The sequence below is a fragment of the Aquarana catesbeiana genome, linkage group LG05 (assembly GCF_042186555.1).
Source record: "Aquarana catesbeiana isolate 2022-GZ linkage group LG05, ASM4218655v1, whole genome shotgun sequence".
In the NCBI taxonomy this organism is placed as follows: Eukaryota; Metazoa; Chordata; class Amphibia; order Anura; family Ranidae; genus Aquarana; species Aquarana catesbeiana.
In genome coordinates, this window is record NC_133328.1 from 188,037,326 (window position 1) to 188,052,603 (window position 15,278).

At 39.2% G+C, this 15,278-nt stretch overlaps 1 protein-coding gene across 1 annotated transcript in view; it reads right to left on the reverse strand.

Annotated features, from left to right (window-relative positions):
* The window catches only part of CNTNAP2 (contactin associated protein 2), a 2,786,505-nt gene that overhangs the window by 1,570,804 nt on the left and 1,200,423 nt on the right, over positions 1 to 15,278 (reverse strand). Inside the window, exon 4 of the mRNA XM_073630449.1 lies at positions 5,009 to 5,156. Coding sequence (XP_073486550.1) covers positions 5,009 to 5,156 — 148 coding nt within the window. The remainder of the gene's footprint in view (positions 1 to 5,008; positions 5,157 to 15,278) is intronic.

Sequence of the window (15,278 nt, forward strand, 5' to 3'; positions counted from 1 at the left end):
CAATACTAAATTTTTGGTTTAGAATTTGGAGTTGCTTTTGTGAAAGAGTAGGTATATCTAGTTGTTGTAAAAATGAATTAATTGCATCAGTGTTGGGTTGAGGAGTGTTTATGTCGTCTTTCAGGTTGTACAGTGTGCTGTAGCATTGACTGAAAGTGTCAGCTATGTCTTGAGGATGATAGAGTTTATGTTTGGAGAGGGGATGGAGTATGTATGGAATTTTTGTTTTATGTCTAAGCCCTTTTATTCTGTAAGCTAAAATTTTACCTGCTTTATTGCCTGTGGCATAGTATGTCATTTTAAGTTTTTTTGAGGCCTTTTCAAAGTTTTCAAGTAGTAACAACCTCAGATCTTTCTTAATTGTGTAAGTTGTTGGGAAATTGTATGGGATGTTTTTTGTTTATTGTGAGATTCAAGTAGAAAAATTTTGTCTGTCAGCTCTTTTATATGCTGCTGCTGCTGCCTGTTGGCTTTTGCCCCTAGTTGTATAAAGATGCCTCGGACATACACTTTATGCGCATTCCATAAGGTAAAATGATCCTGTACAGAGGGTGCGTTAATGCTAAAGAATTCTTTCAAATGCTCCTCTATGATCTTCTTGAAAGCTGGTTGTTGCATTAAGTACGAGTTTGATCTCCACATATAGGGTGTATTGCATGATGCTTCTTCTTTCAAAGAAAGGGTAATGGACGCGTGGTCCGACCACATAATGGTATTAATGGCTGTTGATGATACATGGGCTAACGTACTTTGGTCTGCAAGGAAGAGATCGATTCGTGAATAGGCTCTATGTGGAGAAGAGAAGAAGGTGTAGTCCCTTTCTCCAGCATGCATGCACCTCCATACATCAAATAAGTCCTGAGCTTGAAAAGTGGTCAAAAGAGGTGGGCCTGAACGTCTTGTACCAGAAGAAGAGTCTAATTGGGGGTCAGGTGTTGCGTTAAAGTCCCCACAAAGTATCAGTCTTCCTTTTTGATGAACTTTAACTTTACGTAGTAGCTTGTTAAGGAAACGTACTTGGTGTTGATTGGGGGCATAAACGTTAACAATGGTATAGGTGATTGAGTTAAGGTCGCATACTAATATTAGATAGCGTCCTCTGGTATCTTTGACTTCTTTGTGAAGTGTGAATGCCACAGAGTCTCTTATCGCTGTAAGAACTCCCTTCGTTTTGTTATGGGCATTGGCGGAGAAAATGAATGGGAAGCGCTCCTGTGGGTACAAGGGGGTGCAGCCGCTGCAGAAAAATGCGTTTATTGCACACAAACAATATCAGATTTGTGGGTAAGAGCCTCCATCCACATGGATTTCCCCTTGGCGGGTTGATTAAGACCCTTGGAGTTAATAGAAAGGATTTTTATACCCATGTTTGAGGGAATAGAATGCTAGAAGATTTTTGTAGTGAAAGAATATTCGTGAGGCATTGTTGCCCTCTTGTGGTGTTTTCTGGTATAATGTGCATAAACAGTATTTGGTAAAGCAGAATATAAGAGGTACTCACGTACGGTGCTGATATTGAGTTTAATTTGAAGTGGCTCGAAGAAAGGGCTATCTCGACAGTAGCTTTGGGGATCCAGCTGCTGCAACTTCAAAAGTATTACGAACAAAACATAAAAAACAAAATAAACAGTAAACGGTATGTAATCAACGAACTTATGTAAGATCGACATCTGCATAAGTCAATCCTAAACTGTGACAGGGTAGATATTTGTATACAGCAATTTGCTGTTCAGGTTATGAGGGGAAAAGTTCAGGCTTGTGAGCTTCTGGTTAATTCACTGGGAACTTGTAAAGTGTTAAGTTACCATCTTTGCTCAGTTATGCGATTTTGCATTTTTTGTAGTGACCGTCTTCCACGCAGGGTCTACTGGTCTTGGGGATCTATCATTTACTGGTTCTTGAGCAGGCAGAATGTTCCACTCTTCCAAAAGAGAAAGGCCTTTCTCCAGGGAGTTCACCACGTGGGTGCGTCCATCCTTTGAGACAAACAATTTGGTGGGATATCCCCATCTGTAAGTGATATTGTGATTTCTCAGCACCTTAGTGATGGTGTTCAAGTTCTTTCTTTTTTGTAGTGTGTACTGGGATAGGTCTGCATAAAACTGCAAGTGCTGGTACTGTGCGGGGATTTGATCCTTCTTACGCATGATCAACATCAATTGCTCCTTGGAGTGATAAAAATGTAATCGCAAAATTACATCTCTTGGGATATGATCTGACAAGTAAGAGGGTTTAGGTAGACGCTGGATTCTGTCGATCATGATCTCAAGGTCAGAGAGATCAGAAAGGAGAGATTTAAACAGTGAGGAGACATAAGAGCGTAGTTCAGTTTGCTGTACAGTTTCAGGGATCCCCCTTATTTTCAAATTGTTTCTCCTGTTTCTGTCTTCAATGTCTGCGATTTTCTCCTTAATCCAGTCAGTATCTCCCTCTCTCTCTTCATGCAAATCTACTAGATAATTTATGGTGGTAGCATATTCTCCCATTTTTTGCTCAATGTGCTCAACCCTGGATTCTACAGCCTGTAAATTGGTGTTAAACTTGTGCATGCATTTCATCAAGTCAGATTGCAGCGAACTTCTTAAAGATAAGAGCATATCTTTCAAGACAGTATCAATCACAGGCTGGTGCATAGTAGGAAAAGTTTCTATGGAGTCAGGAAGTTCACGTGTGTCATCCCCTGAGTCATTGGCAGGGCTGGCAGCACCGATGAATCCCTCACCATCCATTCTGAATTTAGCCTTAGCAGGGCTGCCTGAGGGTGGAGAGGGAGAGTATTGCTGAGAGCTCTCAGGGGTATTTGAATTGTGATTATGCCTGCTCGTTTTAGGGAGATTGCTACAGGTTTTATTGGCTGGGGTAGATGATGACCCAGCGTCATCTTGCCTACCGTCATGCTGCTTCATGGCATAGAAGTCCGTCAGACGTTGTGGTTTCCGTTGGTCTTTTCTTTTCCTAGACATTATGCTAGGTTCGTCCCGGTGATGATCGCCTGCTGTGGGTATCGAAAACGGGACCCGATGGGATGATTTGTGCCATTCAGCACGCTCGCAAGCCACGCCCCAGAATAGCTGTACTTATACTGAGATTAAATCGCACACAGGTGGACTCTATTTACTAACTAGGTGACTTCTGAAGACAATGTGCTCCGCTCAATTTTAGTTAGGGGTATCAGAGTAAAGGGGGCTGAATACAAATGTACACCACACTTTTCAGGTATCTATTTGTAAAAAAATTTGAAAACTATCTTTTTTTTCCACTTCACAATTATGTGCCACTTTGTGTTGGTCTATCACATAAAATCCCAATAAAATACATTTACATTTTTGGTTGTAACATGACAAAATGTGGAAAATGTCAAGGATGTCATGAATACTTTTTCAAGGCACTGTATCTATTTGGCCTGTTCCTAATTATCTTATTACAACTTGTTCTGCACTGTATCTCTTTGTGGAAGCAGACATCTTGGTAAAGACAGGGTTTTTCTACCTCATGTCGAAGCCTCAAGCAAGGAAGAAAAAAAGCAGAAAAGTAATGACATCACCAAATCTCTCCCCAAATTTTGTGAGAGTAGTAGTCAAAGGCAGCAGTGCTGTAGATGATCTAAAGCTGTAGCTAGAGCTATATAGAGCTGCACAGCTATAAAGTCATAGTCACAGGAGAGCTTAGACACACTCACATACCAAAAATGCACTGCTATTTTCAAGGGGAAATTCAAGACAAAAAGTAACATTTCCAGGTTACTGCTAAGGCACAATTAATATTACGAAATGCTCCCAATAACACTGTTTGTGTTCTAGTTCACTTTAAATTGTTGACAGAATGATGGGAGATGCCATTGCTAACTTATTTTTTTAAGGTGCAAGATCTGAGGCTTTCATTTTAATCCTGGCTTTACTAGCTAATGAGTTGCTAACCTGGAACAAGTATGCAGGCTGAGAGCTCAGAAATGTCAGACTCAACCAGCTGCATGCTTGTTTAATGTCAGGGACTCAATAAGCAGTGAAAATAGAATCAGAATGACAGACCCACAGCTCACATCTTTGAAAAAAACAAACAAAACAGCAATGACAGCAGCAATTTTTGTATTGAAACCACTTTCAATATGTCTGCTTTAAAGTAGCCTTTTGAAGTATTTCTGGAAAATAACAATTTCATTTTTTTGATTTACGTTTAATTTTAAATGTTTTTATTAAACCACATTGTATTTTTCTGACATTTTTTGATGTTCGTATTACTTGTTTTACATTTCAAACTGCATTGTAGGTGTATTTTTCAATGTCTTCATGCAAAATTATTCTACAACTAAATGGCACATAGTCCAATCATGTTTGTATACTATGAAAACTTCATTTTAAGCTATCTTGAAAATACAGTCATGCAATCAGTCAAATGTTTCCTGATTTCTACATTCAAATCATGATTTCTACATTGCAAATAATATGATTTGTTCACAGAAGCTTTTGTTTTTCTAAAATTAGTGATTTACACTATACGGTTTGGTCTTGGCAGCAGAGCCAGCCCTGGCAAGTACTGTAGTCAACCACTGATAAGCGACCCTTTCGTATACAGTGGCTCATATGAAAAAAAGATTAGACTGCACCTAAAGTATATCCATAGCTACAGTAGAACCTTTATTCCATGTTGAGGAGTAGCTGTCTGTCTGTGTCTCCAGTGGAGACTTCACCCTCTGTATTTGACCAGCTGACCAACGTCCCCTGAACAGGAAGTTATGGGACATATAAAATGTTACTCTTGTAACCAAAACATTAGGTGAAGGGAAATCTTCAAATGGAACACCTCTTCCAATGATAACTGTCTACTAGGCAATATCATCTCTTTTCAGAGCGCTTTTCTCTTACTGATCTTGTTGGTTTTCCAGGAGAGAAAGTAAAAGGAAATCTCTCCAATGGGACAAAGATAGAAAAAAAGGAACCGAGATTATATCCATTCCCTACACAAGTAAAGCAAAAGGCTATTGAATAACATTCAAAGTAAATTAACTTACAGTATGGACAGCCATAGAGTTCCACTCTTAATCCTATCTGTCCCTCTTCATTCCAGTCCAGGGGAACAATGCGTATATAGCGAGCTACCACCGGATGTTGTAGGTCATGTCGGACAACGGTGTCTGAATTTACATTACCGGGAAATGCCTGTTGAAAAATAGGTAGTATGGATCAAACAAATTCTTAGTCTTCCCAATAAGACAAAAAGTAATGTTGTAGCAAGTCACAAATGGAAGGCAGCAGCTGGGGGTTGATCTGGGTCAAACATTTTATAAACATAGCTAGTGCACATCTCTATCTTGAAAGTATATACAGACCTTGAATAATGCCTATAAAGATGACTCCATCCTTTAATAAACAAATTGTGAGGGGAGGTCCTTTGATCCCCATAAAAAGTATTACATACCTGAAGGTGTTTAATTTTACTTAAAGCATAAGTCCACCCTAACACTAAAATCTCTACACCTACAGACATCCACAATCTAACACTGACCTATCTAACCCTGTAAAGAAGAAATCAGTATACATACCTATTTTAAAGTGGATAAACACCTATAGGTGTTTATACAAATCATGCTGAAGTTATTATATCCTGTTTTTATGGCCAGATGCTGGGATGTTTTTGCATTGAAAGTTTTGGCACTCTCTGATGGTGAAGAAGCTTTCTGGCTCATTCCTGGCTGAAGATAGCAGCTAGGTCTGACACAGGAAGTGTCAAAGCTTTGTCTGTCAGAACAACTCAGCATTCAGCCACAAAAACAGGACATTAGTGGCTTCTGCAGGTATTTGCAGGCTCCTCTAGGAATTTTAAAGTGGAGTTCCACCCTTCTGCTCATTTGTTTCCTTTCCCCTCCAGTGCCACAATTGGCAACTTTCGGGTGGGGGGGACAGAATACCTTTGACAGGTATCCTATTCCCACTTCCGGGAGCCACAGATGCAGATTTTGACATCACGGCTTGGCTTCCTCCTCTTCCCCCTGTCAAAGGGCCAGTAGAAGAGAGGAGCGGAGCCTCGCACATGCACAGTCTACCTTTGCATGCTCCAACAACTTCTGTTGGAGCCTTCATATATAATACTGTAAATTAATACAAAAGAAAGAGTGGTATTATGGCAAACACAGGCATGTAGAACCAGGAAATCAAGCACACAAAACCATTAGAGTCCCAGAGAGACATAATGAACTGCTAGTTTTACTTCTCCAACATCCACTAAGAAGTAATATTGGTTATGGCTGGTCTGATCTTTAATTTAGTTACTCATTCACATAAATACAAGGGCACAACAAGGAGGATTCTGAGATACCTTAGTGTATGCAGGGACTCCAATATTTACCAATATTATGAAAAAGGTTGCCATACACACGCAGTCTGGTTTGAGATGCAATACATTTTACTTAAAGCCTAACTCCAGATTTCTTATGACTTTAAATAGTTCATTTGAACCAAACTGGTCCAAGCAAATAATTTCCTTCACTAAGATATTCTGTGAACACTATATGAACTGTATGTAGCATCACCTACATAGAGTGTACAGCGCTGTGTTTTGGCAGCAGGATGGGGACTTTCTGTCCTGCTCCAGGAAGAAAATTGAGTCCCACTGATTGGTTGAGGTGGAGATCGTGATGTCATTCACCCACCTCTCTACCTCAGTCAATCAGAGGAAGCCTTGTATAGTATTCATTGATGAAAATAGAAAGCTTCCTGTGAATGACTGAGCATAACTCAACCTGACTCGATTTTGTTCTGGGAGAGGAAGGGGAAGCCTCCATCTCACTGCCAGAGCACAGTGCTGTATACTTTATGTAGCTGTAAGGAACACAAATATCCCTCCCGCAGTGGCAATGGCAGTGTGGGTAGGGCTGTCATATTTCTTATAAATGGCTTTGATCAATGCCTTGTCAGCCCTTGCTAATGTGGGCTATTCATTAATCATCAGCTGAAGCAAAGCTTCTAGGAAAAGGGAATTCAACATAAAATACAACATAAGGCATACTGAGCTGGCCAGCTGCAAACAGTTCTGTTCCACCATATGCCTAGGAGGTATTAAAAAAGGGTTAAATAGCCTGCAAGTAAAGTAAAATACTTGTTTCTGTGTTAGAAATACTCCTAGCTCCTGGGTTCTGTTGTGGCCTGACCAAGCACAGCAATTTTGCAGAATGAGAGGTGTCATGCTGAGTTCACACCTATGCAAATTGGATGCGGGTTTCCCCGCATTCCAATTTGCATGACAGGAGATTGTGACCTACTGGAGCCAGTTCACATATCTCCGTTGTGGTTGTGGAGCAGCTTGCACAGGAACGCTGTGTGTCTTTGGCTCAGTTTCAGGGCTGAATTCAGGCAAAAATTCGACCCTGATTCATTCCTGAAACGGAAAACAGGGACATACCGGACCCCTACTGTGAGCCGCATCTGTTTGAGGTGTGAACCCAGTCTAAAACATTTGTTGCCCCAAATGTCATATTCCTGATATGTGGCTGCTGTATCATATACTTGTATGATAAAGGATCCTGTGCTCTTTGTATTGCTTCCTTTGTGTGAAATACCTGGTGTTTTTGCTAGTTACCTTGCTTTCCTAATAAAAAAAACTGACCACACTAAGCAGGAGAACACACCATGGTCAGTTCTCTAGCTATGCTCAGTGTGCTCTCCTCCAATGATCAGATTTGTCCTGACATGCCCCAACTTCACAGCCATTCACTGGCAATCTCAGTGTGCGGCTGCTTCTCTTCCCCCAGCTCATGTGCAGCTGAGAACAGAGGGAATATGATCATTTATAAAAAGGGAAAAAAGGTATTTATAATTTTTTTTTATATGCATACAAAAATGTTTTGCCTCTCATTTCTATTTTAAACTGAATAGGTTGTTTTACAAGGTGATCGTTTACAATCACTTTAATATTTGAAATTATTTGTTAGGGTCTACATACATATTAGCTAAAACTTCCCAGTAGTTTCTCTTTGTCCACCAAGGCAACAATCTCTTTAGTTGTCCACAGAGGTGAACGGTGGCTATACTGCACGTGCTAACGTACATCAGAATACTATTACTAAAACTTCATATGACAGGCCTTTTTCACCCATGTGATTTGGTCCCTAGAGACATATTACACATGTGATGTGGTTTGTTTGCCATATTAAAGGCATATCAGACTGCCCTACCATGACTGTCTCTGACAGTACATGGCCAATGCCACTGTCATAATTTGAAGGAATGTACATTTTCAATGTCAGGTCTGTACTGGATAGCTAACTGTTCAAGATAATGATCCTCCTGGGTTTTACAAACCAATGCATGCTCCAGTTGATAAGCTTTGACACAGGGACATTTGTGGACTGCAGATTGAACACAACACAGTGCACTCTAGCTATGAAACAAACCAGAAAAGATATCACATTAAAGACCTTACATGTAATTTTTTTTTTTTTTAAGTGAAGTAAATAAACGCTTATCATAACAAAATGCAATAACATTATCTCGCAGAAAGAAAACTAATTTCTACAGTTTTGAGTCATAGCCATATTAAACATTGGGGAATCCACAAGTTAATAAAACATTGATTGAAATCAGATACCATGGCATTGTTTATAATGTTTTTTTTTCTTGGCTTGTTTGTGTTGGGGTAGGAAGATGACATGCAAGGCATAATTATAACCTGTTGGTGCCAAGAGCAATATCCAGCATTTCAAACATTGCTTAACATCTTGAAACTGAAAATTAAATCAGTAACACTTCCTCTAAACAGTGAAAGCTTCCAAAAAACAGGAAAGTGTATCAAGAGTCCACTATGTACGAAAGACTGGCACAGGATCTGCCTTTTTTATTTTGAATGTTTTAATATTGAAATGCTGATTGCAATCTGCTGTCTATAGCTAATGTCTTGTTCTTACAGCAAAGGCCTGGAATAATGAAGGGTTTCATAACTGTTTAAATGCAGGGGAGGCTTTATTTCATTTGGGTTTTATAGTGAATGAACCACAATATTCCAGTGCTGGAAATATTTTTCAATTTTAAAAACCTCACTATTTAGACTTTAAAGTTCAATACAGCCACTTAGAAAATGTAAGAATTTGTAAACTGACAAGGTCAAGACAACACACAGAACAAATGTTTGAAACATGCATGGAACATTAATATCTATAACTTGCACTGGTCAGTAACCAAACCTACAAATAATTACCATTTATAGCTTACCAGATCAAATACAGTTAGAATAATATAACAATTCTTTATTTTTTTTTTGTATTATTATTTTTTGTCTTTGTCTGGTCTTTGCGTTAAAGTGTTACATGATAAAATACCACATGGACCAGGGACAGAAAACACAAGCGTTACAACTTTCCAAGAATACGGGAAGCACCCACATCCCCAATGTAGGTCAGCATGTGTACCAGTTATTATACACTAGTTGATAATAGGGTCTATGACCTGATGGAGAAAGACCCATCAGGGGATGCCACCTCCCGCAGGTCAGATCCAAGCCCCAAAAGGAACATACCTCATATATCCCCAGTCAAGAAACTCAAGTGTTTTTTCAATTTCTAACAATTCAATTACTCTGGTCCTAGAGTTTACATGGTCAACCTGCCGATTAGAAATGATTTATATGAGACTGGTCTCTGTACCGAGCCAGTCACATTAGAAAATCTTGTGGCAAAGATTGTGGTTTGTTTTTTTTTAAATTCATATTAAGTAAAACTATGGGGCAGTATGAATAGTAGAGGAGAGGGTCTTTACCTGGTCTAGGAAGCAGCTACATGGACTCATACATAGAATCTGACAGATGCTGGGAGCCCAAACAGTGCTTATAGAGTTCTCCAGCCTAGGAGACAGTTATCTTTGGGACATCTGATCCACTATCATTTCCTTCCTTTTCCACCCTGGGGATAATTTCCAACTATTTCTCTCATCTGAGAGGTAAGAACAAAGGTGACAGCAAGCGAGGAGTATTCAGAAAAGTCTACCAGTAAATATGAAGCTCCTGAAATCATTTAAAAAAAAGGGTTTGTTGCTGAGGGCTGAGTCTAGTCTGGATGATGACTTGTGGGTTTGAGACAAATGAGAGAAACTTTAGAGGGTTTTAAATCTGGAAGGGAGAGGGGACATATGCATTCACCAAGGTGTCCTTGTCGGATGAACTGTTTTATGCTACCACAAACAGTTGAGCCCCCCCCTTAAAACTTGGTGCTTAAAGAGAGAGACTACTATTGCTGAACAAAGAGGCTAAGCTTGACAACTGGTTATATTAGTAAATAGTAGCCAGCAAACCACTTAACCACTCAGCAGAAGCAACAGCTGACTGTAGACCAGAAGGTCTCGTTAGAAGGACAGTAGCAAATGATTCTGCCTAGTAGCAGATACAAGTATAAATAAAAAGGCTGAACATACATTATTTAGATGGCAACTGGTACAGAACACTTTGCAGAAATTGTCTTTGGAGGATGAGCTTGTCTCTTGAAAGAGCCGCAGAACCATTTTTAAAGGGGTACCCAAAAGGGCTACCTTGACTTTCAGGCTCAGGAGTATTCTAAAATTAAGGGATAAATCACTCCAAGTGGCACTCTGAGACTAGAATGTTAGGCTTTCTGGGAGTGACTGATTTTTTTTATTGTGTTGGACTCTGTTTGATCTGAATACAAGTGTAATGCCCTGTACACACGGTCGGACATTGATCGGACATTCCGACAACAAAATCCATGGCTTTTTTCTGACGGATGTTGGCTCAAACTTGTCTTGCATACACACGATCTCACAAAGTTGTCGGAAAATCCGATCATTCTGAACGCGGTGACGTAAAACACGTACATCGGGACTATAAACGGGGCAGTAGCCAATAGCTTTTGTCTCTCAATTTATTCTGAGCATGCGTGGCACTTTGTGTGCCGGATTTGTGTACACACGATCGGAATTTCCGACAACGGATTTTGTTGTCGGAAAATTTTATAGCAAGCTCTCAAACTTTGTGTGTCAGAAATTCTGTGGAAAATGTGTGATGGAGCCCACACACGGTCGGAATTTCCGACAACAAGGTCCTATCACACATTTTCCGTCGGAAAATCCGACCGTGTATACAGGGCATTAGTGTAAAAAACTAGCTTCTATATCTGGAAATTGCATCACATTATTGCATTTATCCATTTGCTAATGATTTGGAACAATAAGGAATACAACTGCTGAGTGAATACCTTTGATTTTATCCTGCGAATATACTTTTTTTTCCATTTATTAAACACAATCCCTTGAAAATCTCATGGTCCGTGTGTCCGAGTGTGTGTGGACTGCCTCACAGAATAGCTCTGTGCTAGAAACAATGAACTCGTATTGGTTTTGCCACTGAATAACGCTACAATTGGTCTCGTGATAAAAAGCAAGGGACGGCTAGATTCTAAACAATCTATTAACCTTGAGTTGCAAATTAGCATGATTTTGAATAATCAGATCATTTATCTGACTTAGAGAGATTCTATAAATAGAACATGTAAATCTGAACTAAAGGCAGATATTAAAAATACCATATATTCATTCCAGCTGTGTATTCATGAAACATATTCCATTCATCTAAAATATAGCTCATATAAGTTAACAGTCTCTCATAATGTTAGCTTTTTGGGATCCCCTGCACAGCAGGGCAGTGTTCTACTGCTCCTTTATTGTCCAATGAGCAGGGAGGGGAAGAGTGACCAAGCTATGCTGATTAATAGCATTGTAGAAAATTAGGTCTTTGATCAGGCTATAATCTCCATCAGGATTACCTGGATCACAAAACTGGCTCAACATGATTTGAAACATAATTTAATACATTTTACCACTGATGATATGAACCTATTCATAGTTACATAGTTAGTCAGGTTGAAAAAAAAAAAGACATAAGTCCATCTATTTCAACCAAAAAAAAAAAAAAAAAGAAATATAATCCCATATACACAATCCTATTACCCACAGTTGATCCAGAGGAAGGTGAAAAACCCCAGCAAAGTATGATCCAATTTGTTATAGCAGGGGGAAAAAATTCCTTCCTGATCCCCCAAGAGGCAATCGGATTTTCCCTGGATCAACTTTAACTATAAATGTCAGTATCCAGTTATATTATGTACATTTAGGAAAGAGACCAGGCCTTTTTTAAAGCAATCTACTGAGCTTGCCAGACCCACCTCTGGAGAGAGTCTATTCCATATTTTCACAGCTCTTACTGTGAAGAATCTTTCTGTATTTGGAGATGAAATCTTTTTTCCTCTAGACGTAAAAAGTGCCCCCCTTGTCCTCTGTGATGATTTTAAAGTGAATAACTCAACACCAAGTTCACTATATACACCACTTATGTATTTGTACATGTTGATCATGTAATGTGTTAATCTCCTCTTCTCAAGAGGGAATACATTCAGTTCCTCTAATCTTTCCTCATAGCTGAGCTCCTCTTATCAGTTTGGTTGCCCTTCTCTGCACTTTCTCCAGTTCCCTGATATCCTTTTTGAGAACTGGTGCCCAAAACTGAACTGAATACTCCAGATGCTGTCTTACTAATGATTTGTACAGGAGCAAAATTATATAAAAATGATCTCTCTCTCTGGAGTCCAGACCTCTCTTAATACAAGAAAGGACTTTGCTCGCTTTGGAAACCGCAGCTTGACATTGCATGCTATCATTGAGCTTAAGATCTACCAAAACCCCCAGATCCTTCTCCACCATTGACTCTCCCTAGTATGTACGATGCATGCACATTCTTACCCCCCAAGTGCATAACTTTACATTTATCAACATTAAACCTCATTTGCCACTTAGTTGCCCAATTAGACAGTGCAATGAGTTTGGCCTGTAAATTAGAGACATGATGTAAGGATGTTATTCTACTTCATAGCTTAGTGTCATCTGCAAAGACAGAAATTGTACTTTTTATCCCAGACCCAATATCATTTATAAAGGTATTAAAAAGTTAGGGTCCCAACATTGAACCTTGGGGTACACCACTGATAACCTTAGACCATTCAGAGTAAGAATCATTACCCACTACTCTCTGAATTCTGTCTTTTGACCAGTTTTCTATCCATTTACAAATTGATTTGTCCAAGCCTGTAGACTTGACCCTACGCATGAGCTATTCATTGGAAAGTTTTAGTGCATAATCCTTCTTTCATATCTATTATTACAATACATACCATATATTACTGATGTGCGCTTTAAAAATAACCCCTCACATATAATGCGCTACAAACATTGATTTTGTAAAGAAAAATCCTCTTTGTTGTATTATGCCTTTGTGTATGCAGTGGGCTGATGGAATTGAGTTTTAAAAAATGGTTCAATTACCTTGGCTAAAATGCTGAAAAAGCTGCATACTGTATATCAGATTAAGACTAATGTAAAGCATGGCTTTTGCTGAACAATGGCTCTCAATATCAACAGACAAAGCAAGCAGGCTATATAAGGAGAAAGTGAATGTTCCAGCTAGTATGCAATAAATAGAATATGGCAAATCAGTCAATTTTTTACAAGCTTAAAGCTGACCTGTAGGTAAACCACTAAATGCACAGATGAAATAGAGATACAAAAAAGAGTTCTGTCTCTCCAGTCCTAAAATTCAGATCTGCCACACAGACTGTCTAGTAGGGCAGGAGACTTGATTTTTCTCTGCTGCAGTTCAATAACCCATATAGGTATTGTCCCTCCTCCAGAATGTGACTAACCAGTGAATAGAGAAGCAGCAGACTTATGAGCACAGCTCTCTTTAATTGTGTTCTATACTCCTATCAGAATGCTCCTTGCACTGCAGTACAACTGACTGGCTACTTGTGCTGCTTCTCCCTCTCCCACTCTGAGCTCTGCTGTACAGGGAATGCAACAGGTTGACACCAGGTCACATTTGGGTACTTACACAGCTGGATGGATACATAGATACATTAATTTGTGTATTTTACATATGCCTGCATTTTTCCTTTAATGAGAAAGAAAACACTTCTGCTCTACCTGCTGATTTTTAAAGGACCACTTAAGCATTGCAAAAAGTTACACATTTTTTGAAAATATCCACAAATTTACAACAAATCCAATGAATCCAATACATTGAGGGGAATGAAACAAGCAAATAATCTGTAATTCATCCCCAGCATCATTCCAGGCAGCAGGCTTCAGATATAGACTACTGCTATCTTTGTGGGAGCAGTGGTATCCCCACAGAGGTCTGACGCTGCCTTCCCCATCTGAGCCAGAGATAGCTCTCTATTCTTCCACTTTGCTAATTGAAGAACTTTAGCTAAACAGGGAGTGTGTCAGTTTACTGCAGAGAGACTGCAGCTCTCACCCAGATAGCAGTGGTGTACTCTATTTTAACACCCTCAATCTATCTGTTAACATTTCAATAAAACTATGCGTTTAAAGATAAATGTATATTTAAAAAAGGTTATCTTCTTGCATGTAACATTATCAAGATGCATTAATGTTTTAAAAGTCTTCTTTTCTATGCTTATATTTTAATTTAAAGATGAATTTCAGGTCTGAAAAAGTTTGAACCCATGTAACTATTCAAATACATGTGGGATCCTTCTAGAATTCTGAAATCACTTTAGCAGACACTGCTACTCCAGTGAGTTCCACATGTTTCTGGGTCCCATGTAGAGCAGCTTCCTTGCTGCGTTGTAAGCACATGAGGCCAGTCCCTCAGCATGGGTGCCATTCAGAGATCGCTTTGCAGTTTATCAATGAAAGGGTTCTATAGGCGGGGCTTTACACAATAATTGTGCTTTGCTACTTCTCACTATGCAAGTCTATGGGTTGGATTTGGAGTGGAGATGGTTCACTTAGCAAAGTGAATGTTCATTGAGCTTAGTAAATAAGTTGACATTGGGGCTGAATTACAAAAGGCAAAAAAGACTGTGGACTTTGCGAGTGCAGTTGCACTCATTTTCCCTGGAGTTTAGCGAATGTGGTGACGCTTCACTTTGTAAAGAATGCCCAATCAAGTGCAAAGAAAAAAAAACAGCATTTTTACTTGCACATTATTGGATAATGGAAATCACCAGAGCTTCGACACATTACGAAGCCTTTAGTAAATCAACCCCACTTTGTTCATTTTAAATACCAATCATGTGCAAGGAATATATAAACAGGAAGCAGTCCCTGACAAATGTAAGAAATTGTCAAGTGTTTTGTTTTTTTTTTTTTATCACCAGCATCTACCAAAAACTGAAATATTACTTTTGTGTGGTTTTAACATTAAAAAAAATTGGATGACCTATAGCACATACCCACGTGCATTTCAGATACCTAACATGAACTTTA